A 15,345-nucleotide genomic window follows, 5' to 3' on the forward strand; every position below is an offset into this window, starting at 1 on the left:
TCTAACAAAAGGCACCAGATTTGCTATTTGGTGAGGCCTCACTTCACAGTTCACAGATGGTTTTCTCCTTGCTGTGTCCCTACATGTTAGATGGGGCAAAGGAGCTCTCCAAAATCTCTTTTATAATGGCATTTTTCTTATTCACAAAGTCTCCAATCTCATGACCTAATCATCTCCCAAAGGCCCCATATCTCCACAGACCACATAGAGGATTAGGTTCCAACATCTGAATTTTAGGGGGACACAAACATTTGGTCTACAGCACAAACTAAAAAGTCATTTGCAGCAATTTTTGTGAACATTCATTGAGATGGGCTCAAATGAATACTTTGTTTTTGTGCCAACTTCTAAATATAAATGTTACAGAAATACATCAGGGAAGTAGAAAACTCAAAATACTAGGTGATTAAGATGTAGCAGCTTCACTACTCTAACATAAAACAGGGGACTTGGGATCATTTTCTACTAGCAATGGGACTCTGGGCCTGATGATACTGAATTCAGAATTTTTCTGCCCATATTAATATATAATATCCTCAGTGAGGTTTGTGGAACACCACATAATCAACTCGTCTCTAAATTTCTCTAAGAGAAATAAATACACTTAAGGGGAATGAATCAGGACTAAAGAAACCTCACTCCAGCTCAGGTCATATTTGGCCACCAAATCAATTTTAGTATTAAACTTAAAACAATAATGTCAACGAAACCTTTTAACTTTCGAAACTTTTCATCTCTCCAACCTGCAGCTAAGGGGACACATGCTGTACAGGTCAAGTCTCAGCTCTGTTGTATCACCTGTGAAGAAAATACCTGCTTGTTTTATAAGGCTGATGTGTGACTCAAACTAAAAAGAATGAGATGATGTCGTATATGAATGATCCAGCAACTGTAAAGCATGATGCAAATACATGTTCATATTATCAGTTTTTTAAAAAGCAAAGCATGCTAATTTTATTATCTTAAGAACAGAAAAAAAATTAAAATAGATGTTTTTGGAGTATCAACATACAATCAAAAACACAAAGTGCAAGAATCCTCCCCATCTCTGATGCCTAAAGGGCAGCTATCCAGCTATAGTCTATTTTCCTAAATTTTCTCAGTTCTTTTTCTTCAGATTTTGACAACTGATGTATAACGTCTTCTCCTAAATCTGTGTTATTTGTATCCTGGATCCTTCCGGTAAAGTCATTTTCTTCATCTGAATTTTCGCTCTCCTTTTCTTCTTCCATATCTACATCTTTAGGAATTTCTTCAGCACTTTAACAGAACAAAATATAAACACTATTAAAAATGTTTCTAAACAGCAACTTTCTAATTTGACACCTATGTAAAAATATAATCATACAAAGTAAATGAAGAATCTTGTTACTGAATAAGTACACTTTAAAAATTATGAGTTATTTACAAAAGAGCAGGGATATTGACAAAAGTGTAATTTTAAATTATGTATCAAACACTTCAAACACACACATAAGAGAGATCTCTTTTCTGAAACTTATTTTCGATGTATTTTACTTGACTTAATCCTATAGCCTTTAATTTGAAAGCTTATGAAATAAAGAAATACAGTGGAAGAATACTCTAAAAAAGGATAAACACAAACCGTTCTGTTTCCCAAAACAGAGTATCTACACCTGTCTTAAGAACTGCTTTACCTCTTAGTCTCTTTAGACAGCAGCAATGAATTTACAAACATGGAGCACAGGAAAACAGCAGATGGCAGGACATGGGCTGGAGTGTGAAGAAGCTGGAGTCAAACAGAAAATAGGGTTGCAGTTAAAAAGGTTATCCTCCACCGCAGTCTGTCCCTACAGTGTCCTCATGGAGTCCCTTTTATTGTAAATGCCAAGAGTGAAACATGAAAAGGCTTTCCCCGTACATAAGCCAAACCACAGAAAAAAGCATTTCCACTTTCCTACATCTACCCCAACAATCACCCCTATCCTACCTGAGGGTCGAGAGCAAAACAATCCCAGACCACAAGGTTAAGTTATTCAGTTTGTAAGTTATTTAGTTTGGGTATCAAAGTTGTATCGAATACAAATTACAGATTGACTGTGTAAAAACTCCAACGTCAGGTGCTTTAAATGCATTTGATCTGTTTCACATGGTGTGCTTTCACAATTACTTACCTCACTAATTGCAGGTATGTTTTCGGTTAAGGGTAGTTGTACCAACTCATTCTCTAAAGTTTCATTTAATTTTTCATCCTGCTGTTGCCTGTGTTTCCCCAATATGAAATAAAATGGGGTTGTGGGAAGACTTTCTTCTGCTAGCAGCTATAAGGATTTAAGACAAAGGGAAATTATGTCAGAAAAAAGGAAGAGCTGCTTTTGACTTAACAGTAAGTACTACAAAATCATAAAAAGTCTGGGATGAAAGGAACTTTACAAATTATCCAGCTAGTATGATTCTCTCATTTCACAGAGAGAGCAACTGAGGCCCAGCATCCCACTTATGAGAAGAGCTAGCAGTGCACACTTAGACGTCAGAATCAAACATGCATTTACCACTGCTTCTTCACCAAATCCCACAGAAATGACAGCAAAAGGGCTTTCAAGGGGCACACATTCACAATGATAGAAAATGAGGGAAAAGGCCTTAACAGTAGTATGTTGGAAGCTAGAAAGCAGGCTGAAGGATGGTACTGAACTTAGTAGAGCTGAGAAAGCACAATTCTAAGCTGGCTGTAGGGAAAGCCAAGAAGCATCCCAATTCATACTACAAAATCCTGCAAATGCTCAGGATTGGGTAATAGTAACCCTGGATGTGGGGTAAAAATGGGACTAGACAGACCAGATAGTCTGGTATAAAGTCTACTTAGAGAGCACCCTGATTCCCACAACTCCTCCTCAGCCCCAGCAGAGAGCTCTACGTTTTTCAGCTGAGTATGGGTAGCGGTGGTGGTATCTTCACATCCAGGCAGTTGTACTTCATGTAGGGGGTTCTCAGAACAATGGCAGGCAGGTCTAAATCCTTCGGGCAAGAATGCAGAAGAATTTTACATGGTTAATTTGACCAGCCTAAGTAAGACCTAAAAATACAGATGACCTTGGAATAACAAGGGTTTGAATAACACGTCTATGTGGAGTTTCTTCTGCTTCTGCCAGGCCTGAGACAGCATGATCAACCCCTTCTCTTTCTTAGCCAACTCGATGTGAAGATGAGGATGAAGATCTTTGTGATGATCTATTTCCACCTAATGAATAAGTATATTTTTCTCTTCCTTATAAGTTTTTTTTTTTTGAGATGGAGTCTCGTTCTGTCACCCAGGCTGGGGTGCAGTGGCAGTGGTGTGATCCAGGCTCACTGTAACCTCCACCTCCCAGGTTGAAGTGCCCCCCAAGCAGGTGGAATTATAGGCGTGCACCACCATGCCTGCTTATTTTTGTATTTTTAGTTGAGATGGGGTTTTGCCATGTTGGCCAGGCTGGTCTTTAACTCCTGACCCCAGTGATCCACCTGCCTTGGCCTCCCAAAGTGCTGGGATTACAGGTATCATCCACCATACCCAGGCTTCTTATGATTTTCTTAACATTTTTTTTTCTCTCGCTTACTTTATTGTAAGAATACAGTTTATAGTAAATATAACACAAATAATTGACTGTTACTGGTAAGGGTTCAGGTTAAGTTTTGGGAAGTCAAAAATTATACACAGATTTTCAATCTCTATGTTGTTCAAGGGTCAATTGTAATATGTTTGAAATTGTCTCCATAAATTAGCTCAGCTAGTGGAAGCCAGGGGATAAGTTCTGCACAGGCAGAGAACTTCCAAGTGGCTTTTTAACCCATTTTGAAATCCAAAGACAGACAAGAATCATGAGAATCTGATGAAAACCTCTAGATGAAAGGCAGCAATCAAAACAAACCAGAAACAAACAAAAATGTGATGGAAACAGACCATGAAAAAGAAAAAAAGATTTGATGATAAAGATGAGGAAATCTTCCAGAAAACAAACAAAAAATAGACAAAACAGTAAGAATATTGGAGAACTAGTCTAGAAGGTCCAGCACTAAATAATAGGAGTTCTAGAAAAGGAACAGAAAATACAGGGAAAGAATTAGTTCCTCTTTAGTTCTCTACACAAAACCCACCAAGGGGTCCTATATTTCACTCAGAGAAAAAGTCAAAATCTTTTCAATAAGACCTATGTAGACTTCCATGTTTAAAATTACAAGCTGCACCCCATGCATATAATTTTGGGGTAGAAAAACATGGAATGTCTTTTTGTCTATTCCCCACCCTGCCATAAATCTTATCACCTTCTAGACTCCGTATTTTAATTAATGCATGTTGTTTGTGATACTGTCTCTTCTGGTGGACTGTGAACACCACAAGTTTAGAGACTTGACTGCTGTTCTCACTACTGTATCCCAAGTGTCTTGAATGGTCCCTGGCATATAGTAAATAATTAATAAAAAAAATTGAATGAATCCAATGAATTTTAAAGGAAAATAAACAAGCCAAGTTACAGACAAAGGAACAACAATAGAAGTGGTATTGGACTTCTAGTAATACTGGAAATTGTGAAATAATAGGACAATAACGTCAAAGTTCTGAGAGACTGATTTTCAACCTACAACTCTATAATAATCAAGTGAAAGAGAATAAAAACATTTTCCAAACATGCAAGATCTTAAATTGACCTCCAATGCACTAAAAGAATGCTTCACTAAAGCAGGGGAATGACCAAAGAAAAAAACTATGCCACTAATACAGTAGAGGTCAAACATACCCCCAGAATGATGGTGAATATAGATCCTAGGATGACTGCTGTGTAGCAGGTTTCCAGAGCAATCAGTCCAGACTGAAGACAGTCAGAAGGCTCTTGAAAATAAACCTTCCTGACTTGAAAGAATACCTAATAATGTGTCTGAAAATACTGAGGGAAGACTTACACAACTTAAGTAGAATTTGGGGTTGAATTACGTGAGAACAGAAAACTAAGCAAATGAGAAAAAAGACAATCATTAACTCCAGATAAAATAAAAACTTGGTCACAAAAGGAAAAACGATCTGTGTATTACTATATAGCTTGGCTATGAATTGTGTTAACACAGCTATGACAATGACTACTGAACTAACCAACTTAACATTTACCCATATGGGGAAAATTGGGGAACAAGTAGGGAAAGTGTGTGTTGTGTATATGCAGGGAGTGCTGATGTGAAAAAGGGCTAAAAATTCAGCGTCAACAGATCAGAGTTAACAGATCTAATTCTGAAAAACCTATAATTAGAAACATAAACATCTCTTAGATTCTTAGAGATTCAGAGTTAAATAAAAACTTCAGCTACAAGATTTGAGAGTGAATGTTTTTATGGGTAATGGCAGTAATGTTGGAAAAGTTTTTACTAAAGAGCCTTGCAAAAATATTTGACTAAGTCAGAAGCATATACTTCTGATATTATAAATTAAAACAGTTTTAAAAGAGCACTAAAACTTTCAAAAGAGACACATCAGTTTGTAAGTGTATGGCTTTTAATTCCATCTTAGGGCCAAGTGAAATATTTTTCTCATAGCTGACTCCTAAAAGGTAATTGTATCCTTTTAGGGAGGCAATGCAGCCTGGCATGAAAGGCTAAAACATACCTGTTTGCTTGTTGGTGTGAGTTTTTCTTCTGGAGACTTTGTACTGAATGTCAATAAACTCTGAAGAGAGAGATCAATTAATTATTCAAAAGACAAACTGTAGAGTACAAATCTAAACGAGGTGTTAGAGGGTGTTAAAAAATGGGAAGGTGAAATTTTCCATTTTGATTTGACAATGGAAAAGGAATAAAAGATTTAAACCTATTTAGTAACTACTATAAGAGTTACAAGATTATGTCTGAGAGATACTTAAGAACTGGCAATGAATAAGAAATATAACTGACAGACCAAACTCAAGCCACCATTTTTTAAATTGCAGATCAAACACTAAAATAAAATAAAAAAATGAATCATGCACTTTAAAGTATTTTAATTGTCTTCTGCTTTTCTGCTGTCAAAGAGTTAATGTAAGCAATACCTAAGGAACCTCAAAGGTGTGGGGTAAAGTGGTAATACATTTACATTAATAATACTGCTGTACTGAGCATATTAGACAATTTTCTGACAAATAATCCTTTAATGAAGCTATTTCACCTAGAAATGAATTCACACCAGTAGTCATGGGCTATTTCTCCAAAATTCCATGTACAAAGTGATTGCCTTTTTTGAGGGGGGCAGTTACCTGTGATTTTGTTAGGAAGTAAAACTGGGATCTATTTAGCCACTGGTAAGCTGCTGAGGTGAAGGATTCAGGGACATCTCGTGGAACAAACACTCCCCACTGGACTTCCTCTCTGGAGATACCCTTTTGAATATACAATGGCCTTGGCTCACTAGGTTTAAATACAAACACTAGAGGGAAAAAACAAAGAGACAATAACATTTTGCCTGAGAAGGTTAGTTCTAGCCTCAGATGGGCAGATCACACTAATGCTTGGACTCGCCCCATTAAGTAACTGTCCCAAGTCATGACTGTTTTAGGCTTTAATTCAGGAAGTATCTACTGTGGGCCAGACAGGTTAAAAATGAGAGCTATGAGGATGAAAAAGAGAAAGAAGAATTCCTGCTCCAGAAGCCAGAACCTACTGCAGAAGACAGACACCAAAATATTATTGCCGTAGTATTTTGTCTGTAAGCACTAGAAATGTAGAAATTGCTTCAAGAACAGAGAGGATGACCAATTATAACTTCTCAGGGCAGCAGGGAATGTGTCAAAGTGGTGAAATCTCTTGAGTCTTAGAGACTCAGTAGGAATTGGCTTGTGGAAAAATAAGAAACTTACTGGAGCTCTCCTAGAACCAAGTGTGGATGCACACAATGACAAGGTGTTGGGGCAAGGAAGGGCCGTGGCTCAAGCAAAATAGCTTCCAATGAACATCTGATTTGAAGGCATGTTTGACTCAAATTATATTAAGAAGAAAACTTAGGTCACAGATTTTCTCTTAGTACAGAGTGTGGTTTGTACTTACAATCTGAACCCACTGACGACTGAGAGATTGCAGCAATATTCTCCGAATTAGGATCAGGTTCCATAACTCTAACATTTAATTTTGCACTCCACTCCACTGGGGGAAAAAAAGGTGATTCACTTCTAAGGAAGGATTTACCAAAAGCTTTAAAAAACTTCGATTATTCTCAGGAAGAGGAATCTTATGCTTCCAACTAACACACACAGAGACAATGAAATTATCTGTGGAAGGCTGCCTTAAAGTGAGGGGCCAAAAGAAAAACATACTGCAACTTCAGCACTCCTTGTACAAACCATGAAAAGATTATAATTTCATTAAAATTTATGTCTACTGCTTTTGTGGACAGCAATGCTAAATGTGGACAGTATGTTAACCAGAATTAGCTGTAAAGAATACTGAAAGGAGGCTAAGGCAGGAGAATTGCCTGAACCCAGGAGGTGGAGGTTGCGGTGAGCCGAGATCGTGCCATTGCACTCCAGCCTGGGTAACAAGAGGGAAACTCCATCTCAAAAAAAAAAAAAAAATACCGAAAAAAGTTATCACACACATTCATTACTAAGCAACTACCATGGCTTCCAAACATACACTCAAATAAGTAAAATGCCACTAAGTTCACATTTCTTAGGACTGTGATAGACTACATTGGAATATAAGCTGTCAGGGATAATGCAGATTAGTAAGCATTAAAAATGAGCAGAAAACTTTATTCAAATTGTTATGAGGATGGGGAATATGGAGGGCACCAGAAAGTCCCACACACTGAAAACAGTGGAAAAAGGTAAAAATAACGGAAGCCGACTTACCAACGATTAAACAGTTAATAAATGATGTCTATTACAGGCCCAGTATTTCCAAATTTTGGTGACATAATATGTCATGTAAAAAACTGATTATTCCAAGTATATACCTGAAGATATGATCCCTAAGTCCTAAAATGCCAAAGTTTAATGTCAACTCCCTATGTGCTTTGCCAGATCACTTTAGAGTAAAAAATGTCTTACATGCACAACTCAGCAGATTCCAACAGCTAAGAATGCCATTTTCGGTAGCACCAAGTAGATACTTTGAACATGTCAATCTCCCAAAGCAAAGGTGCCTAGATTAAAACCACAAGAAGTTAGCAACAGTCAGTTCGAGTAAATTTAGTTACAAAAAACTGCAGGCTTCCAGGGGCTGTATTAGTTCTATGTAATGCAGATTTTTATACAGACACATATGTTTTTGTTTATAACTATCTTGAAGAAAAAAGGCTCTAAGGAGTATAATAGGAAGGGTTTAGTATAATAGGAAGGGTTTATTTCTTTAATAAAATAGATCAGATGATCAATTCTTTAATACATTGTGCAGTATAACAACATGTAACAGAGAAAATATATGTGTAATGTACAGAGTTATCTGACAAAAATCCTATTTTATGTTATTTACTGAGATGAAAAAGTTCAATTTCAATTCTTAAGAAAGTTTTGCAAAGTAAATTCAGAATCAGACATGCGAGAAATGAGAGATGATTTCATTAGGCATCTGATTCTGTCTTTGGGTCTAACTACCTGAACCAGTACCTCAAGATGCTGCTGCTACTTTCCCCTGCGCCTCTCAGAAACAATGAGGTTGGTGCGTAAAACGGTTTTTATGGGAATACACAGAAAATAAGATGGTTTGGATCCCCTGAGGCTTATGTATAGCTTGTTGTTTGTTATTTAGCACATCTATGAAAGATTCCAAAGAAAAAATAGGTAGGCCAAGAATTAAATGTTAACCTGAATTTCAGAAATGTTGGCACAGTTTGTGGACTCAGAATTTCTGGCTTTCCAGCATTTGATTAGCTGCTTGCCCCACTGACCTTCAGGCTACTTTCACAGAAAGCATAAATGACTACTAAAGTTTTAAGACTTGTTTAAATAAGTTAAAAAATACTACATATTCTCCAAATGATTTACCTACCTTATTTTCCCAGCTCGTTGGCAAAATGTACATTTAAGTTCCCATGTTTCAGAATCCCATATTGTGACTATTTCCTCAAAACTAACTGCTAGTAAAGAACCATCTTCGGAGAAGCAACAGTTAGTTGCTTGATACTTGTGATAACTACCAACAAAGTCACAGGTCCAGCCAACAGCTTTTTCTGTGGAAATATAAGCCATAATGTTCAGAAATGGTGGAAATGCTAGAGAACATTACAGTAATTCCCCCTAGTCTCCCATAATGTGAGGTTTCACTTTCTGTGGTTTCAGTTACGGGGGGTCAACTGAGGTCTGAAAAGAGCTGAGTAAAGTACAAGAAGATATTCTGACAGAGAGAGAAAGACAGATAGAGAGCACGCACATATTCACTTAACTTTTATTATATTATCGTAATAAACGTAACATTCTATTAGTTATAATTAACCTCTTATTGTGCCTAATTTATAAAATAAACATTATCTCAGCTATGTATATATAGGAAAAAAACAATATATATAGGGTTCAGTACTCTCTGCAGTTTCAGGCATCAATAGGTGCGGGGTGGGGTTCTTGGAATGTATCGCCTACTGATAAAGGGAGACTGCTAAACAAGGGATATTATTAGCAGTAGGGAATAAGAAACAAAGATGCACACACACAAATAAAAAAATAAAATAAAAAAGGAACAAAGACAGAAAAAAAAAACGTGTTCCCCACAACTTCTTTAAGTCAGAATTGCTACAAAATACTGTTTTGAAATTTACGCCCTCCTGGAGACTCTGAGCTCCCTCTAGTGGAGGAGTGAAAGGAATATCGGTAAAAGCCCCTTTTACTTTACCCTAAAAAACTAGAATAATTAGCACATGATTAATTAAGAATGCCATTTGAGAACAGATTTGAGGAAACCGGCATGTAAAATGCAATCTCTTAAATCTATTAAAATTAAGCAATATCCTGTAGAATTCAATAAAGTAGAAAATGTCCTTCCAGAATGGATACAAGTCATGAAAAAAAGAAATGAATTCCTAAAGTTGTGCACATGTTAAACATGCCATATTTAATTAACTTACTGTATATATCAGAGTCGTCTGTTAATATCCACACTTTGAAGTAACCATCTTTGCTGGCTGTAACCAAAGTGGGCTGTTCAGATTTTTCTGCATTACAGAAACAGAGAGCCGTAATGCAGTCTTCATGTGGCATGTGAATCTTGGTGTTAAGAATAAACCTAGTAGGAAGAAAATCACAAATTTATTCTTGCATGAGGACAAGGTGACATATATAAGAATTTCTGACATGCTGTACATTTTACAACAACATCTTGAAGAACAGGCAACTGATAATTACCAAGAATGACAAACAATTGAGTGCTCTACCTCTAATGGCCACTGGATGCAAAGAGTTCTAATGTATCGCCTGTGCCCTGGATGACTTGAGAATATTACGTGTAGTAGCCAACTCACTGGTACAAAATGAATATAAAACAGAGATCACCAATCAATGATACTCAAAAGCCTACTATGTATATTAAACTCTGCAGGAAACTTGTACAGAACCTAGATGCCTGCCTACTTTTGAAAATAAAAAATGGAATGGCTGTGAAATGCTCCACATGGGGCAAAGAATATAGAAAGAAAACTACTTATTCAAACTGGGTGGTCATTATTTACTATTTTCAGCCATCTAAATGACCTCTTAAAGCTTGTTTTGAGCTTAGAGGGCAATGCTGTGAGTAAAAGATAACTAGGACTGTGTTCTTAAAATAACATCAAGGCAGCATGGGGCTGTGATTTAAAAAAAACAGAAGTTATAAGAACAGTGACGGCCAGGTGTGGTGGCTCATGTCTGTAAATCCCAACACTTTGGAAGGCCGAGGTGGGCAGATCACAAGGTCAGGAGATTGGGACCATCCTGGCTAATGTGGTGAAACACTGTCTCTACTAAAAAAAACCATAAAAATTAGCTGGGCATGGTGGTGCATGCCTGTAGCCCCAGCTACTTGGGAGGCTGAGGCAGGAAAATTGCATGAACCTGGGAGGTGGAGGTTGCAGTGAGCCAAGACTGCACCACTGCACTCCAGCCTGGGCGACAGAGTGAGACTCCGTCTCAAAAAACAAACAAACCAAAAAAAGCAGTGACTAGGGACAACCACTTAATCTCTCTGGGCCTGTTTCTTCAGCTTTAAAATGTAGACAACAGGCTTATCTTACAGTGTTGTTTTGAAGAGTAGGACAATGGGTACAAAGCTCTAAGCCAAGTTCTTGGCACATAGCAAAGATTTGTTAAGTGGTTATTATAGCCACCGTGCGAGAGTGGACTCCTTTTCTAATCACAACATCCATGCTCTGCTATACTACACTTCACCAACACTCCCTCTTTGCCAAAGGCAGCATGATGCTAACAGAAGAGCAAAGGAACATCTGGATTCTAATCCTGGATTTGCCTAGAATTCACTATTATGCCCTTGAGGAGGTGTCACTTTTCCAGGTTTCTTTATTCATTATGAGATGACATTATGACTGAGAGGACACCAATGCCTTCTCAGAGCAGAAAGCTTAAAGGTTTTATTAGAGTAACACTTCTCCCATATCTCTAAATCTAAAGCTTGTCAAGATGAAACATCTTCAAGACTGACAATTGAAACCGTAAAATAAGAAGTGAAATATTTTATACTCTGAAATTAAGAAGTGGCTACACAGATAGTATTACCCTTGTGTTTTCTTAGAATACATCCATAGTTTCATTTGCAATTCAAGCTCAGTTTCCTTTTCTTGCCGCTGTTCCACTGTTGCAAGCCAGTTACCAAAGCAGCCAAATGCAGCCTTTGTTAGTTCAATTTGGATCAGACCATAATCATTAATATATTCTTGCTGCATAATATCTAACTGATGAGTAAAAGAAAGACAAAAAACCAAAATGTTTATTAACGTAAATATACAAATGTTACAGCATTCCAGGAATGATCATTAACTACATCCAAGACAACTTCTGTAACCTATAGTAACGAATTTTTAAAGGCAATAATGAACTGTTACTATGGACAGCAAAATTGCTACTAAAAAGGGATCACATTTGGTGGTTAATTATTCAATCGCATCAATTTGGTGGTAATTATTCAATGACCTTGAATATTAGAGATTACAAACATGCACTATATGATGCAACAGAACCGTTCATTTATAGTTGTGCTTTTCTTTAGTTTCTAAGAACAAACAGCTTTACATAATCTCAAGGCTAGATTCTCCATCACTAGAAACAAGCAGAACAGAAATAAACCTACAATCTTCAAGAAATGAAAAAAGACAACCAGTGTAAGTAGGCTAGCACTTATTTATAGTTGTTTTAAAAAATCTCATTTCCTTGCCTATACTAAGTAAATAAAATGCCTACTATTATGTGTACTAAATGCCTACAATTTACAGACATTGTACTTGAGATAAGCATAAAAAGATTAATACGCTTCCTTTTTTGAGGGGTCTAAAGGCCATGGAAAGAGCTAATGTCACAGTTACTATGAGAGAGATCTGTAAAGAGTCTGTGGGGCATAAGACATCTGGATTGCACTTAACAGGACTGGAAGAAGTGTTCCTCTTTACACTGAAAATTTTATCTTCAATATGTGAATATGATAGTGTTTCACCACAAAGCAGATACAAATTTATATTGTCAATCTACCTATTTTTGTTTCCTTATCCTTGTGACTCAAAGGCACAGACGTATGGCATAGCTAAGAGGAGGGCATTCTGAAACAAAATAGAGATGGCAAGAGCAGGACTGCCAACTGGTTTACATGTAATCGGCAACTGTGGTCTCAATGGAATTATGCTCTAAACAACTGAATTAAGTAACCACAAATAACTCTATGTTCAAGTAAACATACGCACAGGATCTTGTTTTAAAAGCTACTTAACAAATTGCTTGACTCCAGTGGTGTTGTAAAGAGTTTTCATTAGTTTTAAGGCGAATGGATCAAAATCTTACATTGTATAACTGTTTATCACTCTGGAGAGAATAAAACTGCAGGTGGCCAGGTTTTCCATTTAAAACCAAAGCTTTAGTTCTTGGATCAATCATCAAACCAGTGAAGATACTCCTATCTGCAGAAGTGACAAATAAAGGTGAAATCAGAGAAATATGTACTCTTTAAAATGTACATGATTCTAAATCTACTGAGTTCTGCAATACCTTTTACTAGGCCTTGAATTACTGCAGATGCCTCAAGATTACGGTGAATAATCATGATCTCTGTGGGTAGAAAAAAATAGGCATTTATATATCAATAGATTAGACAAAGCTTCCAACCTGTGCCTCAGGGTGGCTTTTTATGCGGCCCGACACAAATTCATAAACTTTCTGAAATATTATTATTTTTAGCCCATCGGCTATCATTATTGTTAGTGTACTTTATGTCTGGCCCAAGACAATTCTTCCAGTGTGGCTCAGGGAAGCCAAAAGATTGGACACCCCTGGGTTAGAGCTTCAAGGTGAAGGAGTCAGTTGAGTTTATATCGTTCTGAAATACACCAGACTATAAAACAACCTATTAAGTTCAATTAACTCAGAGTTACTACTAGAAAATCAGGAATATATTTCGTGATTTAGTTGAAAATATAGAAGTGGGGATAGGGGCTTTTCTGTTGGAGCCTTGCCACTAAATGGCTTGCTCACAGTTAAGTTCTTTTGTGAAAGAAAAGGAAGTGGATTTACAAAGACACCCTAGTGTAGGCTGAGTAGTCACTGGATGAACAAAGTTTTGGAGAACTACAAGACTACCTCTATTTGTATCAAATCCACAGGACACCCACCCCGAGATAAGGGCTGTATCAAAAGAGAATCTTGCAGTATTCTTTTGAAAATGTCAGGGTTATGAAAGCACCAATGTCCTCTTCTTCCAAACCTTCCCTTTACTTTCCCATGTCATCCCACACTAAAAGACTGTGAAAATGTAAGGGGCACATCAAGAACCAAATACACTTAGCCTTCCATTTTATAAAAATAATTCTCAAAATGCTGAATTCTGGTGATAGCTGTGGGTAGAAGTAATGAAAGGAAAAGAAGGCTCATTACATCTTATACTACTCTAGGTTTTAGGTTTCTTTATTCTCTGTTCCCTACAGATGCCAGCTAATTTATGGTGTTTAGATATTTCCTCACAATAAAAAACTTAGACTTACTATTATCAGAGTGAGAAGTACAGAATAAATCTCCTGCAGGCGAGACTGAGATATGTTCAATAGTAGCTCCTAAACGTGGGAGAAACTCCTTATTCTTCTCCATTGCATCGCGCCACTCGACGAGTACAGATTCACGACCACCGCTCAGAAGACTGCTGCCTTCACATCCAAAGAAATTAAAAGGACAGTGTTTGAGGAAAAGAGAGAAAGAAAAATATAATTAACACATTTATTTTCCCTACCATATGAGAGAAACAAACTCATTTAAAACTATAAAAAATGTCTTCATATCTTTTAATATACTCTCAAGACAAATGATTGCAGGTTGAAGAATTTTTTTTCCAGTGATATCTGATCAGTTTGTTGCTGACCAACTCTTCTTTCGACCACTAGAAAAGCTGGACAAACAAACAAACATCTTCTAGGCCAAGTTAGCTTCACTGATAAATTTTTCTAACATTTAAGAAAGAAAGAAACAAATTTTACATGTAACCAAGAGTTTACATGTAACCAAAAGAGGACACTTCCTAATTTGCTTCACAAGATCCTCATAATACTGCACCAAAAAATTATATAAATAAAAAAATACAAGCCAATTTCATGACAAATGAACATTCTCAAATGAAATTCCAGCAAACTGAGTCCAATGATATATTAAAAGGATATCATGTCATTGCAGAGTTTACTGCAAGAATGAGAGATTACTTTAATAGTCGAAAAACAAATTAATGTAATTAACCCCATTAACAGAAAGAAAGGAATAAAATCATGATTAACTGAATAGATGCAGAGAAAGCAAATGACTGAATTTTATACCCATTCACGGTAACATCTATCAGAAACTCAGAAATGGATAGGACCTTTTGAATCTCATCAAGAGTACCTCAATAACATCTACGGCAAACACCACACTAAAAGTTAAACTATTGAAAACCTTCCCTGTGTCATTAAGAATACTATTACTGTTTTGATTCAACATTAACTGGATGTCCTAGAGCACTGAAATGAAACCAGAAAGACTAAGGATTGGAAAAAAGGAAATAATCACTTCAGTGTTCATAGACAGCATGACTACATCAAGGCATAGCCAAAATAGTTTGCAGATAAACTTTTAAAGCAAGTAAATTCAGCTGATTATAAGAGAAATATATAACAATTTTATTTTTAAAAAACTAGCAAGTCAATTAGATAAAAAATACTATCAAAAGACCCAATGTCTACTGAAA

At 36.6% G+C, this 15,345-nt stretch overlaps 1 protein-coding gene across 1 annotated transcript in view; it reads right to left on the reverse strand.

The window, feature by feature from the left end:
* Positions 1-923: 923 nt before the first annotated feature.
* The window catches only part of WDR75 (WD repeat domain 75), a 31,729-nt gene continuing 17,307 nt past the window's right edge, over positions 924-15,345 (reverse strand). The window contains exons 9-21 of the mRNA XM_002749555.7: positions 14,120-14,278; positions 13,131-13,190; positions 12,927-13,042; positions 11,655-11,830; positions 10,016-10,173; positions 8,947-9,127; positions 8,007-8,101; positions 7,006-7,101; positions 6,219-6,388; positions 5,597-5,656; positions 2,136-2,282; positions 1,659-1,750; positions 924-1,260 (exon numbers count right to left, since the gene is read on the reverse strand). Of these exons, the coding sequence (XP_002749601.4) occupies positions 1,056-1,260; positions 1,659-1,750; positions 2,136-2,282; positions 5,597-5,656; positions 6,219-6,388; positions 7,006-7,101; positions 8,007-8,101; positions 8,947-9,127; positions 10,016-10,173; positions 11,655-11,830; positions 12,927-13,042; positions 13,131-13,190; positions 14,120-14,278 (1,715 nt within the window). The 3' untranslated portion in view covers positions 924-1,055. The remainder of the gene's footprint in view (positions 1,261-1,658; positions 1,751-2,135; positions 2,283-5,596; positions 5,657-6,218; positions 6,389-7,005; positions 7,102-8,006; positions 8,102-8,946; positions 9,128-10,015; positions 10,174-11,654; positions 11,831-12,926; positions 13,043-13,130; positions 13,191-14,119; positions 14,279-15,345) is intronic.

The sequence above is a fragment of the Callithrix jacchus genome, chromosome 6 (assembly GCF_049354715.1).
Source record: "Callithrix jacchus isolate 240 chromosome 6, calJac240_pri, whole genome shotgun sequence".
NCBI lineage: Eukaryota > Metazoa > Chordata > Mammalia > Primates > Cebidae > Callithrix > Callithrix jacchus.